At 36.7% G+C, this 14,517-nt stretch overlaps 1 protein-coding gene across 1 annotated transcript in view; it reads right to left on the reverse strand.

Moving 5' to 3' along the window:
• The window catches only part of LOC140228958 (uncharacterized), a 40,845-nt gene that overhangs the window by 6,165 nt on the left and 20,163 nt on the right, over positions 1–14,517 (reverse strand). The window contains exons 9-18 of the mRNA XM_072309220.1: positions 11,970–12,078; positions 11,321–11,493; positions 10,532–10,724; positions 9,499–9,924; positions 7,451–7,492; positions 6,592–6,717; positions 3,981–4,097; positions 2,943–3,095; positions 2,332–2,448; positions 1,653–1,772 (exon numbers count right to left, since the gene is read on the reverse strand). Coding sequence (XP_072165321.1) covers positions 1,653–1,772; positions 2,332–2,448; positions 2,943–3,095; positions 3,981–4,097; positions 6,592–6,717; positions 7,451–7,492; positions 9,499–9,924; positions 10,532–10,724; positions 11,321–11,493; positions 11,970–12,078 — 1,576 coding nt within the window. The remainder of the gene's footprint in view (positions 1–1,652; positions 1,773–2,331; positions 2,449–2,942; positions 3,096–3,980; positions 4,098–6,591; positions 6,718–7,450; positions 7,493–9,498; positions 9,925–10,531; positions 10,725–11,320; positions 11,494–11,969; positions 12,079–14,517) is intronic.

The following is a 14,517-nucleotide window of genomic DNA, read 5'->3' on the forward strand; positions in this document are numbered from 1 at the left end:
TAACTCACGCCTTTCTTTGTTATACTTACCGATCTGTAAACACTACGACTACTCTATCGACGTAATGCTGCATTATTTCATTACAAGGAATGTGCCTCTGAATAGCATAGTCCATGTATAAACAGGATTGCATTGTACCACATTTAAGACGAAATGGAAAACTTACAAAAAGGCCAGATATGGTAGGTTGGATGGGGCGAGACCGTGTTGAGAAGTGACGTTATAACTTGGAGGATGTAATATCAGTGACATGTTGCACGCTTCACTACGTCCTTCACATGAAAGTGATCTGTATGCAAGCACATCATCGCGAATCAACGAAATACATAATCATGGAATCATTCTTTTGTTCTAAGTCAAGAAGTAACTGAATGCGTCTACAAAACTGGCAAAACTGTGTCCATAATTTTAGCTTAATGATCAATTTCTCTGCCTGTATATTTATGTATATTATTTCTCCTCAACCAACTGATATAACGTGTTAAAGTGTGATTCAATATAAGTAATATCAAATAAATAAAATTGATTGATGGCATTCATGTTTTATTCATCTTTTTGTTTATCTAGAGAAACACAAAAAAGAAATACGTGGCCTTGCCTCCATCTCCATTTATAGGCCACAGGAAATGAGATGACATTGTACCCTTTCTGGAGGCCGGATTGTAGGAATAAATTGTGCGTGTCCCAGGCCTGTGTGCGTTTGTTAATCTCTGTGTATAGGATGGGTGTTATCGTTTGCTGTGCGTGATTGTGGCAATAGTCAACAAGAAATCAAGGTGCTCACAATTTTCGTGTGTCTGGGGACAGGGTGGTGGTGTTTGCAGTGGCTATTGAACAGTCAAAGCTAAGCCCCTCACAGTGACATCCATCAGGACAAGGCTCTAAGTCAGGAAAGAGAAAATTTCGACAGACTCCATGAATATTCTGAATGATCGTTTGTTGTTTAATATGCCTTTATTCTTTCGGAACTTCAATCCATACCTCTCTATACTTTAAAGCTCATACTATGGAACAATTTAATCTCAACTACTTCAAAATAAATCTGCACTGCCTTTGAATGTAATCACATGTAAAATTGTACAAAAAGATGTATAAATGTTTACATTTAGGAATTAACACAAACTAGAAATGTCGCTATGGCAACTGGTATGCCTCCACCATAAAGCATGGTTCTCCTAATTTCAGTATTAAGTAGTGAAATTTTATAATTTTACCCTAGAATTTTACCCTTGACCTTTGGCCCTATGACCCTAAAATTCCCAAGAGAATCATTGTCAGACAGAACACGCATAGGTATGTACTAAGCTTCATGACGACACTTGGCCACTTCCGAGATATGGAGGAAGAACTGAAATTTAGCATCTTAACTTGACCTTTGACCTTTTAGCCAAAACCTTTCTGTTAAAAGCCGATTACCTGATAAACAAAAATGGCCACAAGTTAGATATAGATTTAATATGACAGCAGAGTAAATGTTTGTAGCAATTGATTAAAAAAGTTGAAGAGGAGTTTCAAACATTGCAGGATAATGATCTTGGAATTTCTTTTGAAGTCAAATTCATCTTAAACATTGAGGAGGTTAGTGAAAATTTGGTGACTGAAATATTATCAAAACAAACGTCTCCCGTAATTTGCGCTGCTGTCAAACTTACCACAAAATAATTCATCGTCTTTCTCTGGGCAGTGAATCACCTCATCACACACCTCATCTTGGGTGATGCAAGTACCGTGACCATGGCAACGGTAACTCCCTGGGGGGCAGACAAAGCTCGCTGCAGAAACAAAAAGATTACAATGCTGTCAAGTCGCATTTGATTCAGTATAAAGAGGGTATTGTTTGAATACTATCCGGCGTAGCCTCTTTAAAAAACAAACAAACAAACAATGTTTAGAGTTCCACTTCTCTTTAATAGTTCGTTCTATTCAACCATTATCATGAAATGAAATATCCGTATCATTTTTCTCTCGTCTTTGTATCCTCTACATGGGCTTCACACACAGCCTTTTATACCAGGAAGAAATAATAATTGCTTTCACCCCCCCCCCTCCCGTTGTCCATTTTCTGTAAGATGTAATTGCTGTATAGCTTAAACGTTTGTTTTTTCCTAATCATGAAGCGAGCTTTAGATCTGAGACGCGAACTTTATGACAATGCAGGCTCCTGGGTTGGATAATGGAAACAGCTGTCTCGCGCATAAGTAGAAATATTTTTTTCTTTGCCTGATTAGCGTCGACTTTAAGACGGTTCGTGTCGCAGATCTAAAGCTCAGTAGAGTTAAAGTAGTGCAGGACATTTATCAGCTCGACGACCATTCGTCGTGTTTTACTTACCACACTGGTCTTCATCCTCCCCGTACGGACAGTCCATTAAGCCATCACACCAATACCTCAGGGGGATGCAATATGAGCTCGGACACTTGATCATGAAGTTTGGACAAGTGAAATTACCTAGGGAAACGAATAAGTCGTTGCATTTAAATTCTAAATATGCAAGAGCTCTCTTGTGCGAGGGGGATATCCCCCTCCCACACCCCCCCCCCCCTCCCGCGGTCCATCTCCATACACGCGCGGAACAAGTAGTCACAGATACCAGGATTTATATGGCCATTCATCATTTGTCCCCTTGTATTTACTTTTCTTACTGAGTTTCCTGAATACCTTGCAAATATTCCATCAAAATTGTGCACAATATACCTGAATCCTAATTCTAAAAAGGCAAAAGCTCCCTTTAATGGGAAGGGCAATACCCCCTCGCACACCCTCGCCTGGGTTCCATTTGGCACAGTTCGTCAACGAATGTCAACATATTAAAAGTAACGATGTTATATCAATTGACACTACAACATTTAAGCAGTCATATTGGTCATTACCCTTTGTGAAAAAAAAAGAAGACAAGATTAAACGCGAAAAAGTTAATGTCATAAACTCATTGAGCTACTTACCGCAGCTTTGCAAGTGGGAAACATCTCGGCAACCAATGGGCAGCCCGTATTCATCAAGCTCGTACATGCAATGTGATTGGAGAGGTGCGCATGCTCCGTTCTTACACGTAATCTGGGTAGTTGGGTCGCAGGAATAATCGTCTTCATTGTATGCTGGAGAGTGTGTAATTATTTGAACAATATTTCATTTGAATTTTTTTACTCAGAGACATTAGGCCCTAGTCATGCTACTGATAACCTTTGCCGCTTTTTCATGATTTCCAGCTCCTTCTTTATAATCAACAGCGATTAAGAAAATGCACGTCTTTCCAAACATTCCCATTTTTAGATATGTCTATCAAAATGCAGTTGAGAAATATACTAATGAAACATAGTCTTAGTTCAACGAAGCCTGTTGCGTTGCACCATCCTTCGTGAAACTCATTTTTTTTCATTTAAGAATGAAACTCTGAGATTACAATTTGCCAGTCTTACCGCATGATTCCTCGTCTTCCTTCGTATTTCCGATGCAGTCAATCATACCATCACAGCGTATTTCAACAGGATGCAGGAAACCACTGTAACACTGGAAAGCATTCGTCGAATGTATAAGATCTGATTCCCCAAGAAAAGAATCAAGTAAACAAAGAAAAACAAACCAACGGAAAATGATCGTTTTTATGAGCACTTAACCTGTCGTATAATATGAAAAAAAAAAATAAGAACACTTAATGCATTTACCGATATTGCGAGAAGTAGACCTGCTCAGGTAAACTTCAACTCAATTTACATTTATTTACATAGAGATCGGTTCATTATTGGCTAGTGTTGTAGAATCGTCCTTCCGATTTTCGACCGGTTGTGCAGTTTCACATTTAGATGTTGCATGGTACGGCAACATTATCCTTGAATTCTAAATTTCCGAAGTAAAGAAGTGATGACTGGGAGCAAATGGCTTTCATCGGTCAAACTGATACATATTACAAGGAAAATGAAGTGCTCTGGAGCCAAACTCGTGGATAGAACTATTTTCTTGATGAATGGAACAGACTGACTTACCACATTCACTTTCATCTGAGGAGTCAAAGCAATCATCGATGAAGTCACATCGTTTGGAGAGATCGATACATTCACCACTGACACAAGTTAATTCATCCTCCCGACACGCAGGATAGACTGGAATGATTTTTAAAAAATCCACGTATTGGATCATTATTTGGCAAAACGAATTATGTTGCAATTTCATTTTTCCCCGTCGAGTTGTAGGTAATCTTATTACAACATGCATTAGTGATATCAGATATGAAATGGCGCTAGCAATATTTCTTGACCAGTAAGTATTCAGTCTTAACCCTATAAAGCCCAAGGGGGGGCACATTGTGCCCCCCCTACCAGATTTTCGTTTGCCACTCCTTCGCCCTTAATCCGATTTCAACCAAATTTGGTGACTTTTCCTAAAATCTTATTGCGAACATTTTAATATATAATTTAGCTACATTTGATGTTGCTGGTTGCCATGGCAACCATAAACTGACAACCATGTCAGTCAGATTTTGGATCTTTTTTCTGTTCCCATTTCATTTAACAGCATTACAGTGTATGAAATGGGTGTTTCTTGGCTGAAATTTGTTGAAGGAGCAAAATTTGAAGTAATTATGGTCCTGGAAAGTTTTTCTTATTATTTCCTTTGTTTTTATATGACAAAGGCATAAAACAATAGATATAATAGAGATAATTGAAAAAAATAATATTTTCTAAAGATTGCCCTTATATTTTGAGTTATTTTGATTCCTTCACCCAAGTTATGCCTCTTATATCATTAGTTTATCATATTATCAATTTGCAATCTCAAAATTCCAGTATTATGCAAATATGAAATGTCAAAACTATACATGTACCCATCCCAAACATTTCATCTCAGGTCTCATAATGTATCACTATGTTGATATGAATAGCGCCCCCATGTGGTGACCTTGAGAAATTTCAACCATTACAAATAACAAAATTCCACTTGCTTATCATTTGTGGCAAATATGAAAATGATTGGTCTATAATAAGACATATATAATGGGGATAAAGAAATTACACAGAAAAATCACGTTTTTAGCATATTTCCTATGTATTTCTTTATATTTTGGTTAATAGCGCCCTCCATGGATGACCTTGTGAAAATTCAAATGTACGGTCATGTAGATTATGAGTTACTCTACCCACGTGCCAAATATGACAATGATACATCAAATAATAAAAAAGTTATATAGGGGGGCACAATGTGCCCCCCCTTGGGCCTGTGAGGGGTCAAAATAGCTTGGGCTTAATAGGGTTAATCAAGGCGCATTTCCTTGGTAGGATCTTTAAAAGAAAATCATACTATCATGCTCAAAATGCAGCAAGATATTCTGTACACACGTCATAATCATCTCGTTTGACTACGTGAGGAGAACGTACAATGTTTATCTCCTTCATTTTTACAATGTTATTACGTACCAGAAAATGTCTCGCAAATATTATGATAAACGTGTTGGTTTGTGTTAATATTTAATACCTAATATCGACTCTTATGCTGTACCCGTGTATCTAATTCGTACAAAAAAAAAAAACAAACAAACAAAACAAAACAAAACCAGGAAACAATTCTCCTAAGTTTATGAATTCATAAAAGTATGATCGTAGATGAAAAAAGAAAGTGATTTATTACCGCAACCAGTTTCGTCCGAATTATCCCGACAGTGTGCTATGGTATCACACAGGAATGTCATCGAAATACACGTACCATCCATGCACTGGTACTGATTTGGTCCGCATTCTAGCAAGATATAGTTAAAGTTATAGAAATAAGCAAAAACCTATTAACAGTCATGCAAAGACTTCTTTGATGGTGTCAAATGAACATGTCTTGCCTATACACATATGGCTGGATATCCAACAATAGTTGGCAGTTAAATAGTGACGTTGATATATTCCTCGCACAAAGCAGGTACTGTCTGTTATCAGTAATTTTAATGGTTGTTAAAGGTCCAGTTTACCTTTGGGAGCAGTCATTTGAAAAATGTTCAAGATATCGCTTTTCATGCATATGTGTAGGTGTGTTGTACCACAAAACACCCTCCCATACAAAAGTTTTGCAATAAAGCCTAAGATATAAAGAGATGTCATTATTTTTCTCAATAAACCGTAGCGGTGTACGGTTTAGTCTGGAAACATTTTTATTATAACTATTGTTCACATTTTGTATAATTAACAATACTTAGCATCGATTTTACTGATTCAAATTTTCACAGTGGTTTTTTCTATCCCTAACTCACATTTTAGAACTATTTTAAAGCACTAATGCTGGGGTTTGTTTCAGCTGCAAATGGTAAATTATGCCTTTAAGCTCCGTGTGAGAAATACAATTCCAGGTGTGATTATGATCTTCACTCTATATTTTAAAGACAAGTTTAGTTTCAATATATATTTAGTGGTTTCTGTAACCACATGCTTTATTCTGTATCCGCAGAAATTTTTGATGAGAAAAACATGAAAAATTGATGATGAATTACATAATAATTTGTCTTTGCACAGAGGTGGAACTGTAAACGAGTACAGACTTTGCACTTGTGTTAGTGTCCTAGTGTCTTAGTGTTAGTGTCTTAGTGTATTCGAGAGTGCCTTAGTGTTAGTGTCTTACCATCTGGACAGAGCGATTCGTCGCTTGAATCGACACAGTCATCAAATCCATCGCAGACGAAAACTTCGCCGACGCATTCCCTCGACAGACACTGGTACAGTCCAGGTGGACAAGGTGTTTCAAATGCTTTAAGAATCAAACGGTAAAAGAGATGTATGTTAACGTTGGCTTGAAAAATCAATGGCAGTTATTCGTTAAAATACAAACATTAATACTGACCACCGGAAGCCCGCACTGGTTTGTACAGCACTTTACTGTCAGCTGTTGCTATAGTAACCGATATCACACAGGTATCTCTTTATCAAGTCAATGGGGGACGTCCAACACTCACTGCTTTAATGTGGACAATTAAAGTAAAACAAAGCGATTCTAATAAAAGGTGGATCCCATATTTTATTAGGATCGATTTGTTTTGGATATCTCAGCCATTTTAAAACCGATTTTCATCAAATAAACTTTGAATTCCTCTAAGAATTGTATATATGCTATTTGATATTTCAGAAAATGTTTCTAGTTATCTCACAAAAAGTGGGAAACCTGAAGCCCTATCTCAACCAAACTAGATTATCCCTTAAGAGCTAAAATACAAAATAAAATAATACACGAGGACAGAAATGATTAAAAGAGATACAAAGCAGATTGCAGTCATATTATCAAGTCCTTTCATGTTTGTCCTTCTCTTTCACAAAGTCCGCCATGTCAGTCAAATTTCTTTGTGAATCTGAAGCTGTAACAGTGATGTTTACGTCATGATACATTCATATAAGGTTAAAATGAGGAAAGTTTTAATTTCCACGAAAGTAATCGAGAATCAGACACCAAATTTCTTACATTCTGAGATAAAAATCACTTTACTTACCCAGCTTGTCCACCATGCTCATTTTTGAGTTTTTGTCATCACCTAACGAGTGATTAAACAGACAAACAGCGTCATCATACTCTGCGATATATTATTATTATTATTATTATTATTATTATTATTATTATTTATTTATTTATTTATTTATTTTTTCTTTTTTTTTGCTATCTGAGTTACTAGATGTACTTGAAGAAGTCCGGTAACTTTTCTCATTCATTTTGTAATACAATGGCATATAAATGATGCTTTCGATTCATTTCCTTCATTCTGCTCAAATAATGTTTGTTAACACTCTTTAGAGGTGTCGAAGGATATTGCTGCAATATTCGGAAGAAAAAAAGAGGAAATACAATATAGTCAAACGTATGATAAGAAAGAAGAGAAAACGGGTGCGCTAAGATGTGTAAAATTTGGTGATACACACAAACAAACAGTATTCATGTACAGTTAATTATCATGTCGGACACAGTCATATTCAAAGAAACTCCGATGGCGTGCACATTGTAATTACCGTAGGCTCGTGTGGTTGGTATTTCACACACGAACTGGTTTGTTTCAGGTGAAGCACACGCCACATCATGCCAAAGAGCCGTAGACAGATCAGTAGCAGTGGCTGCATCAAAGACTAGCATGGTGCAAGCTTCCAGGGTCCCCCCATCGGGTTGATTGTCACTTTCGTATGCACCACTTTAAAGAAAGAAAAAAAAAAGCAACGTACACACACCACAACAGAAAGTGATTAGGCATTATTTACCGTTTGCAGATGACACAAAAAGCCAGCTTTAGTGCTTCAAAATAGTATTCTGTAATGTGAGTTTGGGATGGAAACAACCAATATAAAATTTTCAATCTTTATAATCAATGTTAAGTGGTGTTAAATATACAAATTGTGAACAATAGATATAATAAGATTGTTTGTAAGAAAAATGGTGATATCTCCTTATATTTTAGGCTTTATTGCGAAATGTTTCATGGTAGGATGGTTTGTGGTACAACTAACGTGCACATATTCTTCAAATGTGATATCCCGAACGCTCCCAATCGTAAACAATACCTCTAGGAAGCAGAACAATCGGTGCATTCTGTAATACAGGCATTACGTTTGAAGACTTTTTAACAGCAGTGTGCATGCAGATAACAGAACAGATGTTATCTATCTGTTAATCACAAGTATAAAAGCCTTAAAATAAGTGTGGAATTAGGTAAAACTCACTTGTTGGACAGAAACCAATCTGTGTAAGACATTGGCGTACCATCGTTCCAGCGAAATACTCCCCGCAAATTGCGATGTCCCAGACCTTTTGAAAAGAAGTAAAGACCATAAACATTCATATTGTAAGGTCACAAGAAACAAAGATAGAGAGAGAGAGAGAGAGAGAGAGAGAAATTTGGTTGGAATTGGAAAGACAAAAATACTAAAGATAAACATAAAACCATTTATCACAACTTATTTCTTATCATTATTACTTCGACTATCAAGAACTGGGTAAAATGAAAGTCTTCAGAGAACCGTCTGCTCAACAAAATAACGAGTAGTTTTGGAAGACTAACCAATGTACGTTTGCGTTGCTGACGACTGCCATTGTGTTGAAATCATGTAGTGTAGAAATGTCATTTCATCATTATCACGAATGCTGACGAGATGCCCGCCCTCATCGTCTTGACACAGCAATTCTGCCTCGTTCCACGTGACAGAATGCGTGAGAGATGATAATCTGTAACATGAGTGGAGGAAATGATCCCAGCCAGACGGACAGCTTTCACCTGTTTTGAGACAGAAACAGAAATTTTCGTACAGAGGGTGTGTGTGTGTGGGGGGGGGGGGGGATCACTTGCGGGCAGATGGGGGGGGGGAGGGTGAAGGGGTTAATGGTAACACTCGCTTCGAACAAGAATTCGAACAAGAATTAGATTGGATATCAAACTTTTCAAGGAGAATAAGAATAAGAATAAAAAAAAACAAGAATTAGAATGGTGTTCCACAGGTGTTGTCGCACATCTATGTATGACATTGTATCGTTTATGTGAACTCAAGTAGCATCATGTACCTGGCTCTTTCATGGCTTTGTCCAGGACATCAGGGAGGAGTTCTACGGACTCGTATTCCCCAAGAAACCCCGATCCACCCGCAATGCTGTCTGAGTGAAACCTAACCGTCATCCAGTTCAAGGACGACATCACCTCTTCCACCGGCCAATGGAGACTGCAATACCGGCCGATGGGTCGGTCGATGGAAGTGTCAATGACCTCCACGAAGTCTTCGTTGCACTCCGAATCGAGGGAGAGGACATCCAACTCGATGAAGCTAAATTTTACCCTTGTCCAAGATTTGGTGGTTATTTGCCACGACCGGTCTATGTTGTTTGGGTACGTCTCGATATAATTTGGTGACATTATAATGCCCTTTGCCTCGGTGCATGATGGGAAAATTCCTTGCTCTGCGTCGCTATTTGCGTGAGAACATTCCGGCTTGTCTGCAAAAATGCATGGATTCCATCAATACCATGAATACTAACACATCGGAAAAAAGTCATACTACAATAAGTTAACTTAAAACGGTTAAATTTCGCATTAAGATATAAAATCGTCAGCAAAGTGGATGAGTAAGAAACCCATGAGGCCGTCAGCCCAGTTTAGCCATGCTTGATGCTAGCTGTCCTTCTGTTTCCTCGTTGAATGTACTTTCTTGTAAGCCTACGATTTATGCAACTAAATGTAAAATAATTTGCCGTAGTTTAGGCTACATGAGATTGAACTTCTATTTTTCTCCTTTGTAACTTCATTATATTTTGTTTGATTGTTTACAACAATGGGGTTTTGTTTTTGTTTTGACTTGAGAAGCAGAATAAATGCAACCGAACCGATAAACAAATGAAGAAGAAACAAACGAGCTAATTAACCAGCACTGATCTTTACTTTTCTTCCGGTAATGATGCCGTCAGATGATGAATTACATTTGGACATGAATATTTGTTTGTAATGGACTGAAATACCCAAGCATTATAACAATCTATTAATTGTGAGATACTCAGAATGAATTGCATGTTTCTTCATTGGGCGGTCCTCATGTCAACCACTCACCGACTGATCCATAAGTAGCCGTGATGTTGGTCGAGAGTGTGTACAATCCGGAGTGGATGCTGATTAATAGTCGAGACGATGTTGATCTAAAGATGTGGGGGATTCCGTTGGGGTCAAAGGTCGTAACTCTGTCTTCCTCCGGTTCACTCAAGACTACCGAGCCATCGTAGGTGCCAGTTATATCAGCTATCGCCTTTTGTCAAATATTAAAATATATCGTGTATAATAGCAAAACCTGCGTGGCCTTTTTTGTAAAAGGCATAAGACAAAATAGTACTGCATCTAGTCACATGAAATGCACAAAAATCCAGTCACTACCAGGATGGTTTATTTCGAGACTCCTACACATAAGTTGCAGAAAGCAGGTACATTCATGACTTTCAATCGCCCTCCCCTTTACTTACCGTGCAAAAATATACACACGCACATACTCACAGTCTCACACGAACAGTCACACCTAAATGCACGAAGTGGCTATAGAAGTAGGCCCTATATCACTGTACAAGTATATTGATTATGATTTCCTGTACATCAATGTAATGGATCAATTACAACATATCATGAGTAATAACTTCCTGATACACACGTCTTAGCAGGCGCTACCATTTGCAAATGTCTTTGTGTCTGATATGGATCGTACGTAATGTGCGATCTTTTTCTTTTTATACAGGTATCTTTTTTTTTTTTCTTTTGCTGGTATATTTTCTTTGAAGGTAATTTCTTTTAGCTGTCGAAAGTTCCAGTGTGCAATACAAAATGATGAAGCGCTGGTGTCGGAAGGTAACTCACATTGAATCCTCCTAGAAAGATCGTGACGAAGTTGTCCGGTGAAGCAGTGATAGTTCGCTGGCATAGAGCACGGGGAGGCAGTGTCCTCGTGTTAGTTTCAAGTTTGGTACGAACAATGTCAGGTACCAAATACTCTGACGAGCAGTCGTGAGTGCAGTACGTAGTCATGCAGTCTGTACAGACAGGGGCACAACAAAGAGCTTGTGTGAATTATCATTATTGATAATAGTATCATTATCATTATCATCATCATTTTTTTTTTCAACTGTATCAGCGTGTACCTAAGAACTAAGAAATAAAGGTTGTATCTAGAACTTCACAAAACTGTCAAGGAAGATATTGACATAATCTAATGCTATTTTTTTCTGTTGTGTGCATGTGATACGAAATATCATTTCTCAATGAATGAAAGCAAAAGAAAGCCCTTCTCTGGGATTGTAAGAACAATGCAATGCGATTCCATACTGCGTATTGTATTAGGCATATCTTTATGAAAGAAAAGGTTGTACCCACTGTTACTCTAACATCAAGGCGATGATAATTCATTTAAATTTCAGTTAAACAATAATAAGCAGTAATCAATGTTGTCCTTATTTAAGCTGGAAGACAGTTTAACTGTGTTTAGATCATTGATATTTTCCCCTCTCACCGACACTAATGCATCCTAGCAAGGTGACCCTAAAACAGGGGGTTGATCCGGTCCATTCTGTGGGGTGGATCCTGTAGGTCGAAGATTCCAAGTCTACTGGCACAAACACCTTGCACATCGCGGTGTCACAAGAGGATAGATTCTGAGCAAGATGAAATGAATGCTTTTGTTTTGTAACGATTGTTCACTTTTTGTTTTACATATATGTATATATATAAAACATCACATCTGGCATCTGACATCACATCTGGCATAATAGTTTCTGACGTCACTGATCATTTCCCAATTTACGCCCTTTTATGACTGCTAATGTTTCTCACACCCACAATCCGGGTATTCGTGTAATGTCTGAATCCAACCTTAATAAACTTAGGGAGAAATTAAGTTCAGAGGATTGGTCCACGGTATACAGTCAAAGCGACATTGATTTAGCCTTTGAAAATGTTATGAATATTTTAATTGTGAATTATGATTCTTGTGTTCCTCTCCGAAGACCTCACCATTCTAATTATAAAAAAGTTACAAAATCTTTTCTCAGGTCCATTAACCGCAAGAATAATTTTTTTCATAAGTATCGTAAAGATCCATCCCCTTTAAACAAATTAAGATATACTTGTTATCGGAATATACTGACATCCTTAATACGTATAGCCAAGCGAAATTATTTTTCGCGGCAGTTTGTTGAATATAAATCTGATGTGAAGAGTACGTGGAAGATGATTAATGAGGCGATCAAACACAAAAATAATACCGATCCTCCTAAATATATTTCAGCGGACGGCCGCCAGATTAACGACCCGGTTATTATGGCGGAAATCTTTCAATGATTATTTTGCAAGTCTTGGTCCACATCTTGCCAGTAGAATCCCGAAATCATCAACTGAATTTTATAAATACTTAGGTAATAGGAATTCTCAATCAATGTTTTTTTAACCTATTGTTGAAGAAGAAATCATAGATATCATTAAGAATTTGAACGATAAAAAATGTTCAGGATATGATGGAATTACAAATTTTCTTTTAAAAATGTTTTAAGTGAAATCATTACTCCTCTTACATAATATATTCTTAATCAATCAACTGAATTTTATAAATACTTAGGTAATAGGAATTCTCAATCAATATTTTTTGAACCTATCGTTGAAGAAGAAATTGTAGATATCATTAAGAATTTGAACGATAAAAAAAAAGTTCAGGATATGATGGAATTACAAATTTTCTTTTAAAAAATGTTTTAAGTGAAATCATTACTCCTCTTACATAATATATTCTTAATCAATCTGTATTTAATGGCAAAGTCCCCAATAAGATGAAAGACGCAAAAGTTGTCCCTATCTTTAAGAAGGGACAGAAAGATTTGGTGAATAATTGCCGACCAATTTCTTTGTTAACGTCAATCTCTAAAATTCTTGAAAGGGTGGTTTACACACGATTATTACAATTTCTCACAAATCATAACATTTTGTCGGATTCTCAGTTTGGTTTTAGAAAACATTACAACACAACCCATGCTTTACTTACTTTTATAGACAAGGTATAGCTCATGCTATCGATAATTTTGAACATACAATTGGAGTTTTTCTTGATTTTTCTAAAGCTTTTGATACGATAGATCACGAAATTTTGTTTTATAAATTGTGTCATTATGGAATCCGCGGGACGCCCTTAGAATGGTTTAAAAGTTATTTAACAGAAAGAAAGCAATTTGTTAATATCAATGGCCATGATTCGCAATTAAAACCTATTTCATGTGGAGTCCCTCTTGGGCCCACTTTTATTTATTTTGTACATAGACGATCTTTCAAAATCATCGCAAATTTTATCATTCATTTGTTTTGCCGATGACACAAGCTTGTTTTTTCACATCGAGACCCTAATGCATTAATTAATATGATGAATACTGAGCTCAGGTCTGTGCAATCCTGGATTTATGCGAACAAATTATCCTTGAATATAGAAAAAAAAATCATTATATGGTATTTAGTAATTCTTTGAATGTTGTCCCATATGATATCAAAATAAATGATTTATGTTTAAAGCAGGTTAATAACACAAAGTTTTTAGGGCTTTGGATTGACCGAGAATTATCATGGAAAACTCAAATTAATTTTATAAGTAACATTTTGTCTAGAAATATTGGAATTTTGAAAAAGCTTAAAACATTTCTTTCCTGTTTATATTTTGCAGAGTATATATTCTTCTTTAATATCTCCAAACTTTAATTATGGAATTCTGGCGTGGGGAAATGCAATTCACTCATTACTAGAGTATTCAAAAGCGTGCAATAAGAATCATAAACCACGCCGGATATTTTGCTCATACCAACTGTTTTTTTCATCAAAACAGAATTCTGAAAATTCCAGACCTATATTATTACAATCTCAGAATTTTCATGTATAAACTAACAACTAATGAATTACCATCTGTTTTTATCCACATGTTCAAAAGGAATCGCTCTATCCACTGTTATCCCACTCGCCAGAGTGACGCCTATCACCTTCCCCGTACTCGCACTATTTTTGCAAAGAAAACAATTATATTTACTGGA

This window comes from Diadema setosum, chromosome 5, assembly GCF_964275005.1.
Source record: "Diadema setosum chromosome 5, eeDiaSeto1, whole genome shotgun sequence".
Classification (NCBI taxonomy): domain Eukaryota; kingdom Metazoa; phylum Echinodermata; class Echinoidea; order Diadematoida; family Diadematidae; genus Diadema; species Diadema setosum.